The 27319-nt window shown below is 38.0% G+C and overlaps 1 protein-coding gene across 2 annotated transcripts; it reads right to left on the reverse strand.

The window, feature by feature from the left end:
- Positions 1–11590: 11590 nt before the first annotated feature.
- ANXA1 (annexin A1) lies at positions 11591–27134 on the reverse strand. Of its 2 annotated transcripts, none has more exons than XM_064176546.1 (13): positions 27033–27134; positions 24533–24611; positions 22612–22705; positions 21890–21984; positions 20212–20325; positions 19946–20036; positions 18922–19001; positions 17934–17990; positions 16129–16222; positions 15420–15515; positions 14309–14367; positions 13262–13384; positions 11591–11974 (listed from the first exon to the last, which is right to left on the reverse strand). In XM_064176546.1, exons 2-13 carry the CDS (start codon positions 24596–24598, stop codon positions 11915–11917), a joined length of 1029 nt encoding a protein of 342 aa, XP_064032616.1. In that variant the 5' UTR covers positions 24599–24611; positions 27033–27134; the 3' UTR covers positions 11591–11914. The 2 variants fall into 2 exon arrangements, with proteins under 2 accessions (XP_064032616.1, XP_064032617.1); XM_064176547.1 differs by lacking the exon at positions 27033–27134 and adding an exon at positions 26918–26998.
- Positions 27135–27319: the final 185 nt, after the last annotated feature.

A 27319-nucleotide genomic window follows, 5' to 3' on the forward strand; every position in this document is an offset into this window, starting at 1 on the left:
ACAACAAGACCAGCTTGTTCTCTTTTCCTCCTCCTCCTGCCCTATGTCTGGTGGTAGCCACTCTATTGGGAAGAACATGTAAGCAGTAGGCCTGTTTGGGGACCTCCAGAGGCTTGTTTAGGCACTGATGGGAGGTGAGGATTGGAGCACTGGGGAGTATAGATTTAGTATTTGGGTTGGGAAAATTCAAGAGGGGTTTGCCAGGGATGCTGTAATTGCATTGTAATGTCTATCTCTGTATCTCTCTCCAAATATAATTCTGCATTTTTCTCTCCAATTCCATTTGAGAGATTAATTTATGTCAGCTACCTTTAAAAACCACAATACCTTGACCTAAGTGGCTCATTGGCCAGGGTGTTGTCTGTTGTAGTAGGCTATCATCTGAATAATGTTTCCATGCCTGTTGCAAGATAACCTGATTATTATTAAAATTAGTGGTCAGGGGGCTGAGACTTCAGAATATTGAAAACTAATAAACAATATTATCATTGAAAGAATACAATCTCAAGTAAATTAATTACCCCTCCATTATAACACCACTTCTCTTACATGCACTTTATGTAGCTCTTCAGTACTTGATCCAGCTGAATGGAGATAATCTAATAGATTAGTGTTGTGGAGGGTCCATAGGCCCAAAAATAGGCTTACATATGCCTTGCCTTGCCTGGACATGTTTTTCTGCCTGCACCAGGGGGAAACACATTGAGTAAGCACAAAGGGGCAAAACAAACCTGGTGCCATAAAGTCTGGCCTGCCCAGGACCCCTGATTGTGTAAGGTGGTTGCGTAAGCCCTCAAACACCCAGCTTGTGCCTACCTAGTGTAAGGCCCATGTGATTGCCATATTTGGAAGGTCCAGGCCTGTGACTTTTGCCTATTGTGGTAAGGTATGGCTGACTGCCAACCTGATTGGTCATTCTAGTGGCCAAAGGGGCCATTAATCACAGCCCACACTTGATAAATAGGGGTACACAGGTAAACAAAGTGCTCAGGCTCCCCCATATGGCTCCCTCGCCTTGCTTGCTTTCATTATTAGGCTTAGACTCACCAGCACTGCTTTTTGTTTATGCCTGCCTGTGTGCCCACATGAAGTGCATCTATTCATGGAGATAGAATGTCCCATGGGCTCCCAGACAGCTGTGCACACCTGCACGCCACTGTGGCGAGTTACCAGGATTAGATCCTGCATTGCCTGCCTTTACCTACAGAGCTTGGTCTCCCAACCAGCTGTACACACCTGCACGCCTGCTGCCTCATTATTGCCTGGTGCGTGCCACTGCCACTGAGTTACCAGGAAGCAGATCCCAATTGTCTGCACGCGATCAGCCTCTGTGGCTAGTGTGAGACCATGCTCAGACTGCACATTATCGTACTCTTCCTGCACCTGAGGTCCTGCCTAAGAATCCCTGCACAAAGCATCCAGAAGAGGCCAGGAGACAAGGGCAGAGATCACATCTGTTGCCAGGAGAACAAGGTCAGAGACTGTCCTTTCCCCAGAAACTGGGAAGATTCTCCTTTCCTCTGAAGGTGGAAGGATTCCAGCCTCAAAGTCCACAGGCAAAGACTCCCCTGAACTGCAAAGTGTCCCCTGAAGATTGGACACTTGCATAGGCTGTGACCTAGCCGTGGAGGGTGATTGATAATCAGAATTTGTGAGTAAATGCTTTAATGCCTCTGCAATTTTTATTGTCTCTTGCCATAGAGCAGAAAGAGCTTCAGCCCACCTTGCTGTGCAAGCAGCATATTGACCCCAAGTGGTATTTGCTGTGGGGAAACCCCTCTCTCTGTTTATAGTTTGAATTGTTTGCTAGTTATTAATGAGTTATGGTTTGGTAATAATCCTAGAATGTCTTTCATAACCGTGTAGATCCTTCTAATATTAAAATTCAGTGGTTGGGGGTGGTGAGAGTTCAGAATATTGAAGTTAATAAATATATATTTTTATAGAATATTATCTCACACCAATTTATTTCTCCCCTCCATCACAACTGGTGTAGGTGGCAGAATACCCCTTTGTGACAACTGGAAAACAAGACATTGAAAAATAATGGGCTAGCTTCTCAAAGACTATTTGGTATAATTTATTCCAATATTATTAACAAAAAGAAAATATAGAAAAAATATAAAATAATATATTGCAAAAGGAAATTTTAAATATTCTACACAGATTAAATTTGGAATGGACATAGAAAACCAGCTTAATTTCCAAAACCAAGCTACCATTTACACTGATATATTTATGCTAGGTAAACACACAGAACTGATTAGAAGTATCACCTTGCCATAACACCTTCTGTTATAGTATCAGTTAAGTTCACTTTTGTTCCCCAAATTTGCTGAATAATAATCTTATAAATGCTTCTTCTCAGAGGCTCCTGGGTATCACACAAGAAAAACAAGAGACTGTGAAGCAGCTGACTGTGTCTTTCAAGCACAGTGTTTGCTGTAAATACCCATACATGTTTGGTACATTTTTGGGCAGTTTTGTTTTTACTTTGGTTTGGGGAGATATTTGGGTTTTTTAGTTGACAGTCATGGGGAGGAGGGTGGAGAGGTGTTGTTTCTTTGTTATTGTGTTTTGCTTTGTTTTTTGCCTTGTTCTGTTTTCTTTTGGTTTGATATATATGTATATATATATTCTGTAATTGTATGTGCTTTGAAAAGCCTCTCTTTGTATTCCCTGTTAAGAATAGCTTTAGTAAGTTGGGTTAGTTACATCAATCCTAGTACATGTTCTCCTTCCTTCCTTCAAGTCAGAGGAAAAAAAAAAAGGCTCTGCTTTCTGTAAGACGAACAGTTTCAGTTATCAGTGCAACAGCTGGGAAAACAGTGTCCGGATAAGATCTTCATTTGTTTGTGACTGAATTTCTGCTCAAATAAATTTTCTCATTCTTGGTCTCAATTTATTCAAAGACATGGCTCCAGAGCTCAAATCTTTGGAAACACCAATCAGAAATTCCATACGTCTTTGTCTAGCGCTCTGATGTTTTATCAGGGCAAAGCCAAGAAGGCCAGAAAAGCATTCACAGTGAAAGAGAAACAATAGAACTGGAACAGAGCATGGCTGATCAGAAAATATGTAAAAGTGACATTAGCATTTCCAGTGTATTTCATCAAAGAGTAGTAAAACAATGGTGCTGATTGAAGGAATAGCTTTCCAGAGCTTTAGAGATGATTAAAAACTCACTATTCCTTAAAAAAAAGCTCTTCCTGTCTTGCATTACTGAAGATGAAATATGATTCTTTCGTTTTCAGAGTTGCCTTGTTCTCACAGATCTTTCCTGCTTACAGGCTAACAGTGCTCAATGATTATATAATTCACACTGCAATTTTCGCAGTGCTTTTTCTGTGACCAATTGTTCACCTCCCTTCCCATCAACTTATATCAAAGCAAGAAAGCCTTTTCATGAATTTCACTATGGCCTTTACTGTAGCATGTTTACTGACATTTCCTTTCCTCTTGGTTTCATTCCTCACCTGTCTTTCATAAGCTTTAATTGGCCCATTAAGTGGGTGGGTCACTGTTACTCAGAAGTCTTAGCTGAATGCAAATACCCCACTCTACTACAAGGCTAACATATATCTTTGCTAAAAAGCACATAGAATCATAGGAGGCTACAATCTCCCTTCATGTAGTTGTAGACAGCAATGAGGTCACTCCTGAGCCTCCTTTTCTCCAGGCTAATCAACCTCAGCTCCCTCAGCCTCTCCTCATAGGGCTTGTGTTCCAGGCCCCTCAACACCATCATAGCCCTTATCTGGACATGTTCCAATACTGCAACATCTCACTTGAATTGAGTGGGCCCAAAATTGGACATCTAATACGTCTTCAAAACATGATTATCTACTTTTATTACCTATTTACACTTAATTAAAAGCTTCTTTATTTTTGTAGACTGTTATAAATTACTTCTCCCACCTCAGAATAGGAAATGCAAAATTCATACATTGTGTTTTACTAAAATGTTGGTGAAAATTGCAGCATGCTGAGTATATCTGTGCAAGCCTTCCTCCAGACAGCCGGAGTACTGAATGGCTCTTCAAAGTCTCACTTCAGAGTGGTGGATTTTTTGTTTGCTTTTGAGAAAAGTTTAGAAAGACTTGAACATTTTATCCCTTCATTTTATTTTTTTCCTTTTATCGATGTTTAATTTTTAATATTGATCAGGGAAACAGCTGCAAAAAATAAGAAAATATCTCTCCTTCATACAATGAGAAAGAAGACTGACACAGAATTGAGTCCTTAGGGACTTACATTTCAGTAAGATCCAAATGACCTTTGTCTACCAAAACAGCCAGCTTCTCTTGCAGTGGTAACCCAGCTTCTCTTGCAGTGTTTTGACCAGTCTGACTTATACTTAGTTTTGCTTACATTGTTCTGTTGACACTCTTATTTGCATAGAAAACACTGCCTTATTTGTGCCAGCCCATTTAGTTCTCTCCCTCTGTCTTGTTGTGCATTATAGCTTGTTAGGACAGGGATTGCTCTTTCTTAATGTCTAGAAATCATCTTACCACTTCAGTGCTGCTATAACTGAAAAACATAATTATTTTTAGTTTAGAAATATCCTCCTTTTTAACTCAGACCATTAGGGAGGCTTCTGGCAGTGAAATAGATGGTGCAATCACTTTGTGGACAAGTATTAATGCAAGTTCTACTTTTTGCAATACTTGTAAATATTTCTGGACTACCATAGTTGGCAGCGAATTTCCTGCAGAAATAACAAGTTGCATAAATATATCACAACACTTAAGATGCCTGTAAAATGTCCATATGTGCAGAACTTGTTTTAAGAAGCTTCTGGTTTTTTTATTACATATGTAGAAAGATGCACCTCTCAGACAGAAGTGAGTATCTAGGGGATTTTAGCTGGCTTACAGTGGTAGTACACTTGTGACTCCTTACCATGACCCAGATCTCCACCAATCCTTCCTCTTCAAAACAAGCAGCATTTGTGTTCGTAGAATCACAGAACCACAGAATCACAGAACATTAGGGGTTGTAAGGGACCTCAAGAGATCATCTAGTCCAACACCCCTGCCACAGCAGGATCACCTAGAGTAGGTCACACAGGAATATGTCCAGGAGGATTTTGAACGTCTCCAGAGAAGGAGACTCCACAACCTCTCTAGAGAGTCCATTGCAGTGTTTTGCTACCCTCACTGTGAAAAAGATTTTCCTTTGTTCACATAGAATCATAGAATCAACCAGGTTGGAAGAGAACTCCAAGATCATCCAGTCCAACCTAGCACCCAGCCCTATCCAGTCAACTAGACCATGGCACTAAGTGCCTCATCCAGTCTTTTCTTGAACACCTCCAGGGACGGTGCCTCCACCACCTCCCTGGGCAGCCCATTCCAATGGCAAATCACTCTCTCTGTGAAGAACTTCCTCCTAACCTCCAGCCTATACTTCACCTGGCACAACTTGAGACTGTGTCCCCTTGTTCTATTGCTGGTTGCCTGGGAGAAGAGGCCACCCCCCACCTGGCTACAATGTCCCTTCAGGTAGTTGTAGACAGTAATAAGATCACCCCTGAGCCTCCTCTTCTGCAGGCTAAACAACCCCAGCTCCCTCAGACTCTCCTCATAGGATTTGTGTTCCAGGCCCTTCACCAGCTTTGTTGCCCTTCTCTGGACATGCTCAACATCTTTCTTGAATTGAGGGGCCCAGAACTGGACACAGTACTCAAGGTGTGGCCTTACCAGTGCTGAGTACAGGGGAAGAATAACCTAGTATATCTCTGAGAAGATCCTTCCTGGGTCTGTCCTCCTGACACTTGTCCTTTACATCTCTATAAAAATGAGTGAAGTCATCTCTTAATCTCCTCTTCTCCAAGCCAAAAAGAAACCCAGTTCTCTCAGCCTTTTCTTATAAGGGACATGTTCCACTCCCTTAGTCATTTTTGTGGCCCTGTGCTGAACCCTTTCAAGCAATTCTATGTCCTTTTTGAACTGGGGTGTCCAGAACTGGACACAATATCCCAGATGTGGCCTCATCAGGGCAGAGTAGAGGGGAAGGAGAACCACTCTCAACCTAATAACTTCTAGTATACCAGAGAATGCCATTGGCCTTCTTGACCAGAGTCCCCAGGTGGGGCTCCAAACCACCCTTCCACCTCCCTTCCATCCTTGTGCCTTATCCCAGACTTTGCCTTACATTCAAGGTGAGTTTGGGGGTTAGGAAGCAGAGGGATTAGTTACACAGAAAGCAGGTTAGGGAGGGCAGGCAGCGAGAGACAGAGAGCAACTTTGTTATCTCTACTTGTGTTCTTGTTTTTATACATCTCAGCAAGCCTATGAGTGAACTAGACATAATCATTGTTTCCTTTTCACAGACTATAATCTAATTCTTCTCACCAGAATATTCCAGCTAGCTTCAAACTAGCACAAAAAGTATTTTTTTTTCTCTTGGCTCTCGGACTCTTTTGCTGTTCCTTCGCCTCTCTTAATACTAACCTTGACTGTGAGATCTTGCTGGTTTGCTATCTAAGGAGAGAGAGGATGGTGTTGGCATCTTCTGGGCATTTTGTTTCTCCAGGAGGGGAAGACTGGATTTCTGTATTATTTCTAAATAGTATATAATTATAAATACATGTAAATATATTTTGTATATATGCTTGTAAATTAAGCTTTGCTGTATAACATAGTTCTATCTTACTTCCAAGCCATCTGAGCTAGTCTGGTAAATTTTAATTTGAGGGGTGATTTCCTAAACCCACCAGAGCTGAGCCTTCACAACAAACATACTCCTGCTGAGATCCTCTTAAACTCAGCCTGAAAGAAAGTGACCACTTCAAGTAAATGGAAATTCACACTCATCCTTTCAACTTTAAGTGGAAGTTTTATTAAATCTTGCTATAGTGTTTCTGATGGATTTTTGGCTACGTTGTTGAATATATCTCTTGAAAAAAAAAATCTTTCCTATGATGATGAAACCAGATGCTTTCCTTCTGCATAGCTACCTCACCTCTCAGTTTCACAATGATGGAAATGTTGAAATAAGAGTTTCACCATTAGTCCTAATAATCTATTGGTCACAAGTTAACTAGTTACAGCCTATCCACCAAACACAGGTTTGTTCAGTGTTTCTATTTCTCCACAGGTCCTGCCAACATGGGCAGTATCTTGAATTCAATTCCTTGAAGCTTCTTCACTTTTACAAGGTTATTAGCAATGCCAAAATTAGCAAAGCTTGTATGCTTCTTGTGCATTTATACACATATAATCAAAACATACGTGATTATCATCACCAGTGCAAAAGGACACTGGCACTACAGCTAATTACTCCCTTCAGTGCATTTTCTTTAGTAAGAAAAGAAGCAAGGTTGTTCTAGGAAACAATCAAGTTGTAATCTTCATTTTATATTCAGTAAAGGTAGAAAGACCTTCCAATCAACTTTTATTATCACAATCAACCTCACCAGCTCATCATTATATGGACTAAAGGTCCAGGAAACTGCATCCTCCTGATATCTGCCTCTTAAGAAAATGCATCTTTTGTTAGTGCCACGCTCAAAGCATACAGAGGTGTATGTTTTGTTTTTTTTTCTCTGAAGCTTACCATTAGCTCAAACAGATTCCTCAGCACACAACATCTGTGCATATGCCTGCTTGTTTATTTGTTTTTCTTTTAAAATTAATGTCTATCATATATGTGTGCCATAAACTTCTTAGGTCAGAGTCTCTATCTTCCACCTGTAGCATGATAGGTGTTGGAAGGGACCTCTAGAGATCATTGAGTCCATCCTCCCTGCAAAGCCGAACCACTCAGGGCAGATCACATGTGAATGTGTCCAGGCCAGTTTTGAAGATCTGTAGAGACTGAGACTCCACAACCTCTCTGAGCAGCCTGTTTCAGTGCTCTGGCACCCTCACAGCTAATAAATAAATAAATAACTAAATAGAGAGATAGATAAATAAAAATCATCACATGTTGAGATGGAATTTCTTGTGATTGAGTTTATGCTTGTTGCCCCTCATCCTACCAGTAGTTATCACTGCAAAGGGACTGGCTTTATCCTCCTGACAGCCTTTCATCAGATGTTTGTAGGCATTGTAAGGTGCCCTCTCAGATTTCTCTTCTTTAGACTAAGCAGTCCTAGGTCTCTCAAACTTTGCTGATAAAGAGAGATTCTCTGGTCCCTTAATCATCCTCATAGCTCTCCATTGAAATTTTATGAGTTTCCTGTCCCTCTTGAACTGGAAGTCCAGAATTGAACACAATATTCCAGATGTGGTCTAACTAGGGCTGAGTAGAGGCAGAGGAGCACCTCCTTCAACCTGCTGGACACATTCTTTTTATCACACCTGGGTATACTATTCACATTCTTGGCCACCAGGTCACGTTATTATCAACCAGCTCTGCAAAGCTACTCTGCAGTAGGTCAACCTCTAACCTATACTGGTGTATGGTGATATTAATTTCCAGGTGTAATGCTCTGCTCTTATTCTTGATGAACTTTATTAGGTCCAACATTGCCCAGCTGTGAAGTCTCACTGAATGGCAGTGCAGCCTTCCGGTGTGCCAGCCACTCCTCCCAGTTTAGTATCATCAGGAAATTTGATGAGAGCACCCTCCATGTCTTCATGTAGGTTGTTGACAAATATGTTGAACAAGACTGGGCCCAGCACTGACCTATGAGGAACACTACTAGCTAAAAATTTCCAAGGAGACTCTGCCCCATTCATTACAATCCCTCTGGGGTCTGTTGTTTATCCATCTCCACTGTACACTCTTATGAGCCACTCATTCTGATCTTTCCCCAAAGACATTATGGAAGACAGTGTCAAATCCCTCACTAAATTCAAGGAAGACAATATCCATTGCTTTCCCTGTGTCTGCCCTTTCAGACACACCACAGAAGGCTATCAGATTAGTCAAACATGACTTTCCATTGGTAATTCCATGTTGGATGCTCCTGATAACCTCATTTTCTTCCATATTCCAAGAGATGACCTCCAGAATGAGCTGCTGCAACACCCTTCCAGGCTGGAAGTGAGGCTAACTGATCTGTAACTTCCTGGATTCACCTTCTTTCTTACCCTTTTTGAAGACTGGCGTGACACTGGTTTTCCTCCAGTCCTCAACACATCTTTCCTGTTCCCCGTGATCTTTCAAAAATGGTAGAGAGTGGTAAAGCAACATCAGCCAGCTCTCTCAGCACTCACAGGTGCATCCTATCAGGGCACATGGATTTATGTATGTTCAGTGTATTCAAATGATCTCTAAACCAATACTCTCTGACCAATATAAAGTCCTTCTTCTTTCAAGCTTCTTCTCTTACTTCCAGAGTCTGGGATTCCTAGGTGATGATCCCATATGTAAAGACTGAGGCAAAGAAGGCATTCAATAACTCTGCCTTCTCTGCATCCTTAAGTTGTTTGTTTAACACTTGTTGCACATTTTCCCTGTTCATCCTTTTACCACTGATGTATTTGAAGAAGCCCTTTTGGTTGTATTTTACATCTTTCCCCAGATTTAATTCTGAGGGAGTCTTGGGCTTCTTGCATCTCTACATACCCCAACCACATCTCTGTAATTCTCCCAAGTGACCAGACCCTTTTTCCACATACTTTGAATTTCTTTCTTCCTCGTGACTTTTTTTCATCGGTTCTTTACTCATCCATGCAAGTCTCCTGCCTACTTTACTTGATTTTTCTTACTCAAAGGAATGCACCTATCTTGAGCTTGGAGGAAGTAATATTTGAATGTTAACCATCTCTCCTGACCCCTCCACTTTCTATAGTTTTGGCCCATGGAATTCCTCCAAGTAGATCTTTGATGAAGACAGAGTTAGCCCACCAGAAGTCTAGGGTTGTAATCATACTTATTGTTCTGCTTCTTCCCTGTGTGATACTAAACTCCACCATGTCATAGTCCCTTCCTGATCTGGCATTCCATAGCAAACACCAAGACCAATATCTCTCATTTCAGCCTGCCCCTTGATTCTTAGCCAACTTTGAACCAGCTCTTCATCTCGTTCTAGGCAAAGCTCAATAAATTCCATTTGCTTACACACATAAAGAGTAATGCCACTGACCCACTTGCCTGGTCTATCTTTCCTACACAGTAGATACCTGCTTGTGACAACATTCCAGTCACATGAGCTATCCCTCTGTGTCTCAGTAATTGCAGTGAGATCACAGTCCTGTGACTAAACACAGACACCCAGCTCCTCATGGTTGTTTCCCATGCTGCATATATTTATAACAAGGTAAACTGTGATAGGGTGAGAACTATAGAACTTGCAAAATAATGGAGACAGATTAAAATCTGGCCCTGAGAATCTTCTCTTAGCTCTACTAACACAAATATTTCTTCTAGATGAAGACTTCTCCTTTTCCAGATACCTTATTCCGTTATTCTAAACCAGGGGTCCTCAAACTAAGGCCCGTGGGCCAGATACAGTTTCCCAGGGTCCTCAATCCAGCCCGCCTGTACGTACAGAAACACCACCCCCACCCCACCGGGGGTTGGAGGGGAAACCAAGCAGCCACTTCCTGACACTTAATCTGCTCGCTGACCTCCTGTGCTAGTTTGAACCTACCTAGAATGTTTTGGTGAGAAGAACTAGATTACAGGCTGTGAAAGGAAAATAAAGGTGATGTCTACTGCCTTCACAGTCTTGCTGAGGAGTATGGGAACAAGAAATGAAAACATTAGATAACACTCTCGCCATTTTTTTTTCTCTCTTGCTTGGGCTGCTGGCTGAGCAACATCTTACCCTCTAACCTCACCCTTCATTTGGACTAACCCACTTTTGCTTCTTAATCTCTGGCCGAGCTCTCAATTCTTCTTTGGGACTGGGGTAAGGTTGAGAAGGGCAGGGGGAAGGTGCAGGGGTGGTTGAGAGCCCCTCCTGGGGACTCAGGTTTCTGGGAGGGAAGTTGTGTTTCTGTATTATTTTTACCTTGTATATTTCTGTCTATAACTGTATATACTGTAAATATCTGCTTGTATATTGTGCCAGCTGTAAATAAATAGCTTAATTCATATTTCCAGAGCCAGCAGAGTCTAGTCTGGGTGATTTCTGAAAGGGGGGGCGGGGGGCAGGGAACACCCAAACCATCATACCTCCACAGCCCCCAAGCACCTGCCGGGACTGGGCTGGACCCAAACTATAGTCTGGCCCCTGACAGTGTCGGAGAGACAATGAACTGGCCCCTTGTTTAAAAAGTTTGATGACCCCTGTTCTAAACCATCTCGAGTGATAGTTTGGTGTCTTGTTTTGTTTTTTTTCCAAGATAACATAAAAAAAATTGCACAATTCATCAGGGAAAAAAAGATCAAGATCCTGCATGGGCTAAAAAGAGGATTTTCAAGAGTTTTCTTTTCATATGTATAAAAGATAATAGGTTTATGTATTCTGAAATTTAAATAAAAATGAACAAGACAGAGATGTTGTGTGGGGTGGGGTTTTTTTGGGTTGTTTTTTGTTTGGGGTTTTTTTAGTTATCTTTAGTTGTTCTTACTAGATCTAGCTGACTTAAAGCCTATGCTTTCTTGATTAGATAATTACTGATTTTTCTCTTATGCACTCTACACAGAAAACTTGACATGAAGTGCAGAAAAGCAACAAGAGACAAAGTTCCACTCAGGTTGCTTTTATTTTTCAGAAGTTCATTTGCTCAGAACAGATGAAAAAATTACTTTTGTCATAATTAAGCAAATAGAAACTTGGTGGCATTCTTTGACTCTGGATAAATAATGGCAATAAGAGGTATTAAAGCCACTCAGAATAAAGATATTGAGAAAATACATTTGAGGTTACAGGTTTTTGACATAACATACATGGGCTAAGTTCCATTCCAGAGAAATCTCATTGTTTAAGACCTATATTTTATATGGACAGCTGACACAAATATAAGTATCTTCAGAAATAGGTCTTGAATGCCTCACAAAACCACAAAACTTAGTTGTCACTTCCACACAAAGCCACCAAGATGTTTTCATAATCCCCTTTGAGTTCATCCTGTCAAAATAAGCACAAAAATCCCATGATAGTTAGGATAATGGTCTCAAGTGAAATACTTTCCAGTAAGTATGCAACATACATTAACTAAATATCAGTCCTTCAGGTAAATAAATTAATCACTCGATATGTTAGCCACAGAGTGAGTTTGACCTAAGTATTTTCACTGAAGTTATTAATATGACCTAGAAATAAACATTCATTTCCAGAGTAGAACAGAGGCAGACAAAGCTGTGAGGTCTCATGACAAAAGTAAAGAGAAACACAGAAGATTAACCTTTTCTTCCCTAGATAAAGTGAAAAAATGCTTTCTTTGACCAGTGATGTCCATTGTTCATTACTTTTAAAAGACTACATATAATTGTCTCTAGGACTACTGCTAACAGAGACTAACAGTACAGAGACATTTGATTCATCATAGGATTGCTTATTCAGCTTGGAAAAATAGATAATCTGTAATGAATATGCAGTGTAACTACTAGCACATTATGTTCTCTCAGTTTTCAAAGTACTTTGCAGAGACATATGAATTGTGTAGTCTAACTGTACTATAACTTAAGTTACTTGGATACAATCATCTCTTTGGAACACCAGGAGGTGATGTAATTGCATACCAAATCACAGATCATACATACAAGAGAAGAAAAACTATTTTTGATGCCTAACAGAAAAAGTAGCAGACAGCAATAAAAAACAAAAAAGCATTCTGACACATGTAAGGAGTATGTTTCTACTTCAACAAAGACTTTTTTTTTTTTTTAAGTCTCTCACTGGTTTAAACTTCCTGGAAAATATTTTGGGTGGTCTCTCTCCTTTAAGAAAATATTTTTGTTAGCTTATTTGACCTGCTTTTCACGTGGACTAAGTAAATAAGTATCAAGCTAACAAGATACTTGCAGATGTACTTCAAATGCCAAAATCAATAGCCAGTTCCATCAAATAGGCCTCAAAGAGCTGTCAGTGCAATCACCTCTATTTTCCTGCCAATATATCCCACACCTGCCCAGGCACAAAAACCTAGGGATACAGCAGTCTTCATTTAATTCTTACCTCTCACTGCAAGAAGTTATCCTGAGATGTGTATCACTGCTAACAAATTGCTATAGCTTTCGTGACAAAAATGTTGCTAGTTACACCAGCATATGAATCACTGTTAACACGAGTTACTCAGCTACAATGACTTACTCAGGATGAACTAATGAGGAGCAAGAGCTAGCAAAACATGATGGTACTTCCAAAACTATTTGGTTGTTTTGTATTTCATATATCATCTGAGAAAAAGCGTACCATAATAGCTTGGCGAAGAGAGATGCCATACATCCTCTTATAATAGCCTTTGATCTCATTCATATCCACTTCATGGCGAGAAACCATGATTCTGATAAGTTCTTTGTGCCGTGTGCCAAATCCCTGTTAAAAGAGAAAAGAATAAGGGAAAAAAAGGGGGAAAAAAAGACAACATGAAAAAAGCATCTAATTATCATAGAATCAAGACATGTTATGGGTTGGAAGAGGCTTCTGGAGATCATCTAGTCCAACTCCCTTGCTAAATTTACATCAGCTTTCACCTATTTATATAATTAAAACATCTTAAAATCAAGATTCCATGTGTTAATCTATCAGATCTCATTGTGAGTGAACAGAGCCCACATCCTGTTCCTTTAACACCTCTCATAAGGGGGTCCTCTTCTACTTACTATGAGCATAAATCACTTCTGACAAGCTACCTCCATCCCTGGATTTTTCTTTATGCATTTCTTATAGCAGCTTCATAAACAAGAGCCAGTCCTTCACTTTGCTTGCTAAGCACCAGAGACAGGCTAGACTTCAGTACCTTTTTAAAATTATTTTTTAAATAGTACGTTTTCATTATGTTTTGCTCATTTTTTCATGTACTGCTCCTAAATAAGTCACAGGAGTACTCAAAAAAACTGGTTCCTAGACTCTTCTGGGACCAACAGCTAGCTCACTCAATTCAGTTTCCAAATTTGCTGGAAGGACCATAGATGCCTCGTCAATGATTAGATTTCTATAGTGTTCTTGTCCAGCGCTATCTATTTTTCACTAAGATTTCTGTGGTTTCATAAGTATTAAAACTTGCAGATAGCTCTGTATCACTGTCTAGAGTTTTGTCTTCCAGTACATACTATAGTATTGCTATGGGAAAACTCTTAGAGCTAAGGAAGAAACAGAAAGAGAGAAAGCTATTCACTGAATTTTCTTCTGAAATCCTTTTCTATCACACAAAGAGCTCAGAGATCTTTAGCTAGATTGCTATTTTTCAGTTAATAAAGTGTGTCCTCCTTAAGAAGATGAGTTCTTTCTTTAGGTTACCTTCATTGCCAAATGGAGTTTTTCAGCAAAGAAAGCTGGCTTGCTTGTGGCGCACTTCACTGTAACGAAATAACAAGATAAGGTCACATCTGTTATACATGTAATGATGCAAAAGGCTGGAAAGAAAGCACTTTAAAAACAGCCTCAGCATTTCTACCAGCATATTCTATTTATCCATTTCCTTTTTATCTCTCTTCAAAACAGGGGAGAATAATCAGCTCCTTTCCTCTGTCTATTCACATAGTAATTTAGTCAGGGAAGAAAAATGACTATAATGGCAAGACTGTGCTACCCAGTTCACAATGACAACATTACAAAATGTATTGTAGATCACAAGAAGAAAAATGTGAAAGCATTTCTGTCCTGTAAATCAGAGCTGGAGGTTGTAACACAATGTTTTGTAAACCAAGTTATACTAAGTACTTGCCCTCAATTTCTGATACTAAGAGGAATCCAATGGGATGTATTCTTTCATCTAAAGTACGCCTAACTGCAATATAAAATATGAGAACAAGATGGGTGTCTAACTCTTGATTTCATTCCTGGTCCACTAATAAGGGTAACTGAAGTGAGTCACTGCCTCATCTTCTTGTTCATGAGGAAGAGTAATGGTAACGGCCTGAATATACCTTTATCACAAATCTTAGAATATTTTCTTGAACAAAACAGTAAAAGGCATTTGTCATATTTTTATTAATGATAAATGAGTTTGAAACCCAAAATTTACAAAAGACTGGGTTTGACAACAGATTTAAAACTACTAGATTTTTTATACAAATTGTGCCTGTTCTGATAGCTCTTTTTGGCATATTGGCTTATTGTAAAGTTCTTTCTATGTTGGTGACACATCCTTTCTCCTTAAACGACCCTTTTACATATCAGAAGAGTATTTCTATCCATACATTTCCACTTGTTCATTAACTGATTATAAATAACTCAATTAAGTCACTATGCTAGACCTATAATTTTCCTAAATGTTATTTAGCAAGCTTCTCAGTTAGTCAGAGTAAATCCAAAATTATTGCCTCTCAGAGCAAACATGACAGAAACAAAATCCACATTTTCACATGGTCAATATATTTAGTAGATTACAATATGCAGAACCACTTACCAAGGGCAGTCAGGCAGTTCTCAATATCCCCTTTTAGCTCCAAATCTAGTACCTTGTTCATGTCATGCTTGCTGTATTTCTTGTACTTCTGAAAGACTGAATAAGTGAAGGAAATTCAGTGAATAGTGATGAAAATATAGTATTCTCCCTGCACTGCCTCTGCCTCATTCTGCTCTTACTGCTGCACCACTGCACCTGAATGACTGTTGGCCATTTTTCTAATTTTCTTCAGCCAGCACAGTGTTAAAGTGCAGTATTAGCACATGGGCTGGCAGAGTCAGTATACATAATGGAACTTTGCTAGGATGGCAGGACTCATGTGCCCTTTGATAGGGATAAAGGTGGTTCAATTACTTTACTGGAGACTGTAACACAAGATGATATGTCTTTACTTGGGGCACACTGGCTGAGAGTCAAGATCACATAACAAAGCATTCAGAGCACCTGTCACACTGACCTTGTAATCACTAGCTATGTAAGAATTCATGGTAATATTTGTGATGACAACCTAAGCTATATTGCTCATCAATAATATGGAAAGGACAGCCAAACTACCAACTGCATCCTTAGTCGGAAAGTATGTGCTCAATTATAAAAATCTTTGTAGCAGTCAGAGTCACTTTTTGATAATATTTATCTTCTCCCAGTTCATGAGCAGGTCACGATCAAAACATAATCCCAGAAAAGCACAAAGCTTCATACAACATACCCCTTCGGAGATGTGGGTAGCTTCTTGTAGTAAGAAGAGTAACAAACACATTGATATCTGTTCCCTTCCTTTTCTCTCCTGCTTCATACAAGGCCTGTCATAAAGAAAATAATGTAGTAAGGTTAACCTCAGTATAGCAAAACCCAAACAGAAATACAGTAGTTCTAAGACTACCAATCAGAGGCAGGCCATTGATTGTAGCAAACTCTAGCCCTTGATACAACCCATAACAAAACTTCAACAAGCATCAGCAGTCCTGGCAAACTGTAGAGGTTCCAGTTGACTAGAGGTGAACAAATGTGACACTCCTCTACAAGAGTAAAGGACAACTGAGCAATCAGACTAATCTCCCTCTCTATGACAAGGTAACCTGCTAAGTGATTCAAGATAAAGTTGTCTATGTTGTTCTACCTCGACTATTGTAGAGCCTTGTCCCACAACAACCTCCTAAAGAAACCAGATGCTTATGATGTGGATGAGCGGATACTTCACTGGGTTAAAAGTAGTGTTTCCAAGGGCTTGCTATTGGGACCATTTCTGTTTGATAACCTGTATGAATGCTCTAGACAAAGAGATTGCACTCTCAGTAAGTCTGAAGACAGCAAGGCGGATGAGAGTGCTGATCTGCTTGAAGGTAAGCGGGCTCTACACAGGGATCTGAATAGGCAGGATCAATGCTCAGGGTCAAGGTCAACTGAGATTAGTAAGGCCAGGTATCAGGTCCTGCACTTTTGTCACAGCAGTTCTACTGGCTTGGGGAAGAGTGGCTGGTAAGCTGCTAAGGACAAAAAGACCCGAGGTGATTGAACAATAGATGACTGAGTATACGCCAGCAGTGTGCTCAGGTGGACAGGAAAGACAATGTCATCCTGCCCTGTATCAGGAACAGTGTGGCAAGCAGGACCAGAGAAGTGATTGTTCCCCTGTGCTCAAAGCTGATGGAGCCACACTTAAAGCAGTCTGTCCAGCTTAGGGCCGCTCACTAGAAGAAGGACATCAAGGTAATAGAGATATTTAAAAGACGTGCAGGTGTGGTGGTTAGGGCCACCGTTTAGTAAAAGACTTGATAGTGTTAATGACTGGACTCTCATCTTAAAGTCTTTTTCCAGTGTAATGAATTCTGTGATTCTATGATTCTAAACAACCTCAAACTAACTCTAGCTCTATCAGTGCTTCATAATTCTTTTATATTATAACAGTACCTAAAGAACACTACGCATCTAGAAAGCACATTTTCAGACACTTTTGGCCTATGACAGCTTTCTGGGATTGAGATCACCTTCCTGGAGGGGTAAGTGACTATTTTTCATGCACTAAGTTTGTGATAACAGGTTATTAACTACCACACCTGAAACATTTAGTCTGGTTTTAGGCTGTTATAACCCATTCTTGCTTTTAAATTACAATAGTGCATTCTTCCAATTTATCTGTGAAAACCTGTAATAGTGGTGTGTTAAATCTACAAGTGAGGTGAAGATTGTTTGCTTGAGCCTTGCAGTTAAACATGTAAATGAAGCTCACAAACTGTTTGCCTGAATCTTGTAATCTAGTCTCTTTGTATCACTGAATTAAAAGGTCTTGCAAAAAGGTTTCTGAAGCTAGATACTAGGGCAAAGATTTAACTCCTTTCAAATAGCACAGCTTACATGAACTTTGTAGAATAGTAACCACAGAGACAATTGCTGTGTAACATACATAATTGTGTGAGGTCTGTCACACACAAGATTCAGGGAGAATAATCACAGCCAGAATTCATAATCTCAATCTAAACGTACAAACTCTGCAGAGTGTCAATGTAATCTTACCCTGGCATCATTGTCAGCAAGATCATCATTCACATGAGGATCTTCACTTCGGTCAGCCTACATAAATAAGCAAACAAGATTGCAATGGTACTCACAATCATTCAGTTCACCAAAATTCACCATTTTAGAGTTCTGCCCCACCATTCTCATACATAACACATATTTGCAGAGAGATATAGTTGTAACAATATTTCCATAAATAAAGCTGTCATATTTGTAATCAATCAGAGCTTCTAAGGTCTTTAGCAATATAATTCTGAAGTCCTACACTATAAGCCATGAAAAGTATCATTTTCTAATGTGAAGTTACAGGCTTAGAAGCTCTGATTTTTTCTCTCATTACCATTTGTGACACCCTTTTCAATCTGATTTGAAACCAAAACCTGAAAATCAAAACTTTGCACAAGGACATAAGGAAATATAACTCCGTGTGCATGCATAAGTTTCATTTTAATGTACTCAATCACAGAATCAAATACTAGTGTATTTTTAAAAGATCTTTTTATTGGGCAGCTTCATTGTTAAACTCATCTGCTATTGAGTATACATCTCAAAACACTCTGCCCACTCATAAGCTCCCTAACCCTGCCCCATTATCTAACTACTAGAAATAGGTCTTAAAAGAAAGAAAAAAAAACACAGAAACATTAATTTCTCTAATTATAAGCATTCCTTCTTTTTCTATTTCTAGTCAATTAACATGACACTATGTTTGTTGCTTTTTTCAAGTACTTATAGTTACCACCGAAAATTCTTATAAGCATAACTGATAAACAACAATAAATACCTACATTTTTCAAATGCATGTGAGATTGAATAGATGGTTTGAGAATAAATTCATATGGCACATGATGCATTAGCAAAAAAACAATGAAAGGAAATAAATACTACCTAAATCTTTATTATTGTATGATTTTTTATAAATAGTCTTGACAGCATTATTCTTTATTATGAGTAGCATTATTCAAAATGCTTAGGCACAGCATACCTTGGCTAGAGCAACCAAAGCCTTCTGAAAGTCTCCAGATGTGTCAGACATTATGTCTTGTATCAGATCTCTCTTCAGCACTGAAATCAAAAGGATTTGAAGTGTGTTTTGAAGTTGTCAAAGGTTGACTAAATTATCTTTAAAGGATACCTTCTTAACTCCAACTGCTCTCTGCTTTTCAGACTATTTATTCTTGATCTCCCACCCAGGTATGACCACTTAGATATCTAATTGTCTTAGTTTCTCTCATCAGCTTCTAGAGAAGAGGTGTGTTTGTAACATGTCCTCTAGTCCCTGAAATTTGCTCTCAGGCTGGAGGATAAACCCTAAATCTCCTGAACTACAAAAAAACTTGAAAGTTTTCCTTATCCAACCAGAAATAATAATGAAAGACAGGTGTTCTCACCATCCTTGAACTCAGTTACAAATCTCTTCTGAAAATAATCAAACTATATATTTGGGCTTCTAACTAAGACTATTCAGTGGAAATCTCTTGAAAAACTTAATCCATAACCTCAGAAAACATGGTTTATTTAGACAATATTAATAAACTGCATTTAATATATATCTGTATTAACTACAAATAAAAGAGGTGCAACATTGCATTTTAGTTACTTCCTCAAAGACTTTCCCCATTTATTTGACTGGTTGCTCCTATTGATAATGTTATCTGTGTTTCTAAATCAGTACGTTTCTTTTTGCAAGCCTAGTGAGATTCTAAGAAATCAGTCAAGGCTTAGGTGGAAGAGAAGTATCTGAATTTTGCTTGCATCCTAGAAAGCATCTAAATGCCAGGCCTGTTCCAAAAGACATCCACAGTCCTGCCTGCAATTATATTATTTTTTCTTTTGTATTGGGACATTTGTAAGTCAAAAAAACAACCTCCCTTCCCTGCAAATCCTTCACTTTTATGTGAAGCTATGCTTGCTTACTGCAACATCATTCTTATATTGATAAGTGCAGTTGTGACTAATTTGTCTGCTACAGTGTTATACCATTAGAACTTTTTTTTCCTCTGAATTACCTTCTTTGTAGTATCTGCTGGCTTCTCTGATTTCACTGTTGTTTCTTGAGGCTAGAATCTCAATTAAGGTATTTTCATCAGTTCCAAGGCCCTGATAGAAGTGATTAAAATTTTTAGAGATGTTATCTGACACAGGAAACTTAAAATTTAGAAAATGACAAATAGGATGAAAACCACAGACTTGACTTTAAAAGCCCCACGTAGAGCAAAAAAAAGAGAAATTAAAACCTTTGTGCCTCCACACAGTATTTTTATTTCATCCTTACCTTCATAGAGGCTCTTAATTCTTCAGCATCATACTGAGCTGGAGTTTTGAGCAGAGCCAGAACAACATCTTCCAGGTGGCTTTTCAGTACTTTTTTCAGGGCTTCTTCCAGACTCTGTGACAGCAAGAACACAAAACATGCTAAACTAGTGAATGGTTATTGAAAGGGTTATTGAAATTATGATTTTTTTTCTTTACCACCTTTGTGTCAGTCATAGTGTTTATCAGTAAGTATTCAGGAATGCTTTCACACATTGCAGTTCATCCATGTTCATCTTTTAACAGTATCATAAGATGGGTCAAAGTAGGCTGCTTGGGTTTTGTTTGGTTTGGGTCTTTTATTTTAAAGACAAGGTAATTTTCTATTGCTGCTACAATTATGACTGAGTTGCTTATCAGGACAAACACCTTAATTCACTCTTTATTGCGTAAGAGACACAGAATTTGCAGCAGAAACTGTGTGGACATTGTGTAATATCACTCTATATGAAACTTCAAGTCATGAAGTTCATGACTGTGATATATTTTAATTTGACCTAAATTTAACTTTAAACCAACCAACCAACAACAACCAATCAAACAAAATAAAACCCAATCAAACCAACAAAACAAATAAAACCCACCCAAAACAAACAAAAAAAGCCACACTGATTTTTTTCTGCCTCTTATCTGGAAAAACTCAGTACTCATTCTCCATGAGTTGTGCATTTGTGTTTTGACTAAGAGCAAGAAGATGCCTAAGTCAAATACATTACTTCAGAAGCAAGCATTAGGTCCTTAGTTCTATTTTGGCTTTGATGGTGTGCCACGTACCAGAGTATCTAACAATCTAACTGCATTATTCACCTTGTGTCTTTGAAATTGTATTTTCATTTATGTCTAAAAAATATAACTGCAAGGCTGGAACTTCCTCTGATTGGGAAGACAGAAGTGACAATCCCAGTAAGGTTCCCTGAATAGAAACAAACAATGTAGGCTATAAGATTTATTTGCTAAGCTGGGCTTTAAAAGGAATAACTTTCTAAGGAGAAAGTGCTCAGTAACTCTGTTACGCTGACTGTGCAATTATAATTTCAATTTAGAGTTAGTAGTCCAACATGAGAAAAAAAAATATATATAGAAGAAAAGAACAATTAAAACCTTTTCCAGAGCCACAGAGTCATTTTCAGCATTCTTAGCTCCAAGAACAAGAATAACACTACCCATTGTACACCCATCCCTGTACAAGTATCGATATATTTATGAAACTATATTGTGGTCCTTTAACTTTCCTATACTATTTAGTATTATTTCTAGACTTAAATATTTATAGAGATGCCTCTAACTACCCTCATTCATCTCTATGTTTCTCTCAGCAATCTGTCTCCCAGGTGATAGTGAAATACCTGCAATACCTGCAATCATGGTGATTCAGTGACTTAAGAGACCTCCAGGGCATTCAAAAAGCTATACAATGAGAACTTTAATTTTTTGTTGATTTGTTTCAAAATAGAGTGCACAGTATCAAAAGGCTCAGCCCTGGTAATATAGTGCCAGGACACTTCCATTCTGTTGTAGCTTTTACAAGGGCAGAATAATCTAACTTCTGTGTTCTATGAAGCTAAAGCTGTATGTATCATATGAGCCAGAAGAGGTGTTGATATTCTAGGCATTAATTTAAGCTTGAATATACATATTACCTTTCCTTTAGCCTGTTGATATGCAGCTTTGATCTGCTGACACTGAGCATTTGTTCTTTTAGTCAAGATGTCAATGATGGTGGCTTCATCCACACCTATGAGTCACCAACCAAAAAAACATCTAATATATCAGAAATGTCACAGTGGTTTCTAGTGTAGAAACTTATTTTTCTACAATTTCATATAGGAAGCATCTCAATGCATAACTTACACTGCAGAATAACTAAAAATGAAAATAAAAAATAATAATAAATATATGTCATATTTATTTAATCTTAATGAGACAAATTGCAAAAGGTTTTGAGCTACTGGCAAAATACCAAACATGAATTTTATTATTAAAAGTGAAAAAATGCAGTAGAAGTATATAGCACATTATCAGCATTTTCTCTGCCTTTTGCAGAGATTTTATGGATATCAAAAAGTATTAGCATCATATGGTATTTTATAATATTCTTCTGTTGTCTAGAAATCAGATTATTACCTTCCTTCAACATATTCAAAGCCTTTAAGATAGTATTAGGATCCAAAACTGCAACATAACATCTGGATACCAAAGACTTGAGATTCTTTTTCAAGTAGCATAATTTTAAGCTTTACAAAAATCGAGGTATCTCTCCTGCTTGCTGTTGCATCTTGCTATGATATTTTATTCAATGTTATTCTCAGAATTTCCTAAGGAAGATTTCTAATGTAGTAGGTTAACTATTTATTCCGCTTACCCTTTACAGTAATAGCTTTGTCCAAAGCAACAACATCAGCCGATGGATTGAAATTTGGGTATGTCTGTACTTGAGGACCTCCTTTGGAACTTTTCTGCAGAGGGGAAAAAGAATAACTTAAAAAGAAAAATACTGCTCATTTAAAAAAATGCAAAGAGGGCAATTTTAGATATTTAATAAATCATATATTTGGGATTTACCATTTTAGGACTATCAAGGAACATGCAGAGTTTTGCAACTATGGAGAATTGAACAGATTCAGTAATGGATATGCATAAAATCTGTTCATTTCACAACTCTAATAACAAAAGTACTTCATATATTGCTTTAGGTTACTGAAGACTATTCCTCTGGATAACCTGGATTTCATGGGAAAATCCTTACCTGCCCCATTAGACAATTACATTCAAATTTTAAAGGCTCTAAACCAATAAAGTGTCAGTATTTTTTTGTTCATCTTACGCAAGATTATGTGACTTCTCCGATGACTTGTATCTAAAGCTACAAGCACTTTATACGTAAAAGATCTTAGAGAAGAACTGAAGCCTAATCTATAAGGAACCAGAGAACTGTTACTCAACTCATTGAAACTTTAAGTATAAACCACAATTTCTTCACAGTCGTTATCTAAGAGTCACCTTTGGTGAATCCACTCTTAGATGGGTGCTCCTTAGTCAATCTCTAAAGGGGTCTGAGAATAACTACAGGTGATAAATTTCACTATATTATAGATTATGTAGCTTAGCCTAAATCAGCAACATGACAAATCAAGTTACTGATTGTACCTATTGCCTAGCAGCAATTCCTAACAAACTTCTTCATTCATAGGAGCCCTAAAATGCCCCAGGATTCCTGAATAAAATCTTGGTATTAACTTGTCATGGATATCATGTATGATGGGAATTTTTTATTAAAAATAAAACAAACAAACACAAAAAAACCCCACAAAAAAACACTACACAAAGAAAAAACAAATCTCAACCAACCAAAAAATCCCAAACAAAATCCAAAAAAACTCCCACAACAGTAGTTTAGCTAAACCTTTTCAGAATTGCCTATATTCTTTCTGCTGTTTCAACAACTCACCATTTAAAAAAAAAATCTTTTTTTCATCCAAGAGAAATAGAAAGATTCTACGGATAAACATTTTATACACAGAATTGTGTACTATTTTAAAAGCCAATAATTAGATATTCATTACCCTTCACAGTTACAGCACTAACAGTCAAGAGGGAGCAGAGGGACTGCACACTTAAAGGATTGTCTTGCACACTCTGGAAAAAAAAAAATCACTGTGACTTGTATAGTAAGCCAACAGAGGAATGAAATCCAGGTGCATTGAGTTAGGTTTTGTATACTGGTTTCTATGACAAAATAATTTGCTAGCAATAATAAAACAGAACAAAATGTCTGTAACCACAGGGTCCTGATAGTGCATTGTGAATAGAATGGTGGAGCTGATGATCTGAGATGTTTTATTCAGTAACTCTTTCTGTCATAATCATGATGCATCACATGAAAACTAGGACATATGCTAGTAGCTTTATTTCCTCCTTTACATTCCTGAATTCTAAATCATTGCTTCCTGTACTTCAGCTTAAGATCCTGTTTTTCTCATGTTCTTACATGTTCACACACCTGTGCATCAGATTGTTATCTTAGAGATGACATCTTGAAGCAGTCAGTGATTGGCCTCTTGGAATTACAATTTCACTGTAGTAACTAGATCTGCCTAGGAACTGGAATTGGTAACTAGTAGGTTTTCATCTGATACTAGACAATATTTATTACATTGCAGTAGGTTATAAACCACAATAAAACCAGAATCAGTTCTAATCTGCTGGAGTCTTGTTATTGTTTTTCTTCCTTTAACATGAAGGTCCCCATAAACATGATGGCCTCAAAAGGTGGTAATACTTACAATACATTCCTGCTCCTGATTTTCCATGAACCATGCCTGTTTCAAGAATTCTGTTACCATAGCCATGTTGACAGATTTTCTGGGAAGAGACACATCAAGTTACAAAAATTTTTCATCACTTTCACCAATAGTGAAACTCAAGGTTTCCTATTCAAAATCCTTTCTTTATGATATGCAAGGCTTGTGCTGTTGGAAGCATGCAACTTTTATGTTTGGCCGGTGATGGAATGTTTCACAATTGCTTGCCCATTCCTACATTCTTAGCTGCTATCTGAGGTTTTTAGAACTACAGCAGTAAACTAGTTGGACTATTTGCTTATTTACTATACTTAGGCGAGATCCAAACATTATCATTTACTTACAAAAAGACTTTACCAGAAATAAAGTATGTTTTTACCCATTAATTATAGTATTGGCTTTGACCATTTAGCTTACCAAATATTTGACCTTATTCAAATTCAGAGGTAAACAAGACTTCTTGACAGTTTACTGAGGTTAAAAGTCTTGTACATATTAAGAAAAAAAAGACATTCTCTTGTTAAATACATTGATTGCATTAACATTTCTCAGGTAAAGTTTGCTTTCATGTAGAACTTCTAACATCTCCATTTCTTCAGCCTGTCCCCAGGCCTCACACCCAACTCTGGAAGTTTTGCTGGTTTTGAGGATGATTACATCACAAGGCTACTAGCATATACTGAATTTGATTTATTAAACCTCCTAAGCCTATACTAATTTAAATTAGAGAAATATTGAAAAAAAATCTGTGCCCTATATCTGTTTAGGTTTTTTCTCTCATTTTCAAATAAAGACATTTTGGCAGTTAGATACACTGTTTCCATCTAGCAAACAAATCACACAACAGTGATAGGACTCAAAGTAAGCAATGTCTCTTGAGAGTGGATAAGGGCCATAACCACTTGAAATGCCTCAAAAAATTAAGACACAACCTTACATAAAAAACTGTTTGCTTGTTTTATAAGACACTATGGCTACCAAGACAACTAAAGACCGGAATCCAGGAAAACAGCCAATCCCTGACTAAGTCAAGATCTTTCCCACTGCTTTGACTCATGCCACACTTAAATGCAAATGAATATCTGGATCCAAGAGGGACAAATTCAGTCAAAACATTATTTTATATTTGTATTAAAACAATTGGAAAAACTGATGTCTTTCTGCCAGATATTTTCTTTTGCTCTTGAGCTTAGGGCAAAATCTCTGAACAGGAAAAGGAAAAAAATGCATGTATTTATAGACTGGTACACAGAAAATACCACAAAAGGGTGTGACACGTCTTTCTGGTTGCACCTCACCAAATAACAATTTTAGAGTTATTCTGTTTAATAAAATGCTGTCCAGGCTACATGCCCAAACTCCAATCTGAATTTGTAGAACATCCCATTTAAAAGGAAGGAGGATCAGAACTCAGAATTTCTCAGTCTGAAAAAGCATTTCAGTTTTTATACATTTTATTTTTCACAAATAGAATGATCAACATTGCAACTAGAATATAAAAAAGCAGAGATAAAGACTGAAAGCCCTAAATGTTCCTTCATAAGAATAACTAATGTTGCTTTGTGTTTGACACCCAGTCCCCCAGAAGAATGACCCTTCACCACGGGCACATGAAAATTTTAAAAGGTTTTGAGAAAACTCAATACTTTTTATTAAAAATATTTAAAGGCACAAGCTAGACTTTATAGCTTACATTTTAGTCTCTCCCAAATGACACAATTTGTCCATGCTTATTCAGCCATATCATACATATCACCTTGGGTTACTCTCCAATGAGAGTTACCAGGATCTTGATGTAAAATAAGGTCATTGCACTCTATTAGAAAAATAGACAGTAGGTTTAGGTAATAATTTGTTTTGCAGTGAAAAGTCTGATGAATATGAATGAAGCCATCAGACAGAAAAATAATCTCATCCTTGGAAGGTTCAGTGGAAAGTTTTAGCAGAACAAACTCCAGATGATTCATCTCATGTAGTTTTGTCTAAGTTCTTTGTCACAAAACCACGCTTTTGCTTTTATGTTTCTAGAATATTTCTTTGACTCATTTTCATCACTTTTATGAACTAAGACATTTTTACACTCCTAAAGCCACAAACAGTTGGTAAAGTAACAACAGATGCTTCTTTTTTTAAGTTAAAACAGATAGCACATTAGTTTTCTAGGAACAGCAAATTACCACAGCAGCTTACTACAGAAGCAAAGAAGCACTGGAAACAGTCAAATCTAAGTTTATTTTTAATCTTTTAAACTTTTTGTTTCTTTTAATCGCTTACACACATTAAAGAAATTCAGTAATCACCTAAGATCTTTTGTGCACTTGAAAAGGTACAAAAAAATTCTCCAGTCCACACCCATTTCTTTCTTACCTTGCCAGGAAATCCAAGCCACAGAAAATAGTACCAAGTTACTTGACAAATTTTGTGCAAAGTTCTTAGAGTTTGTCAGGTCTACAGAGAGCAGAAAGCAATTATAAAAACCTACCTTCTTCCTCACAAACACTACTTTCCAGGGCGCCACAGTCAGAAGAAAGAGTAGAGGACTCTCAGTGCTTTTATATAGCTCTGCAAGAGACCCCACCTAGCAACCAGTGTTTTCACACCCCAAGCAACCATCTGCTCTCTGTAGCAGCTACATTTGTCCAAAGCACAAAACCACACAGACACACACAAACACATGAGGGGAAAAAAAAAAAAAAAAAGTCATTGCAAAACTGTGTGCTGGAAATAGCAGGAAATGGAGAAGCATGTTTCAAAAAGGAAAACACAATG

This window comes from Pogoniulus pusillus, chromosome Z, assembly GCF_015220805.1.
Source record: "Pogoniulus pusillus isolate bPogPus1 chromosome Z, bPogPus1.pri, whole genome shotgun sequence".
NCBI lineage: Eukaryota > Metazoa > Chordata > Aves > Piciformes > Lybiidae > Pogoniulus > Pogoniulus pusillus.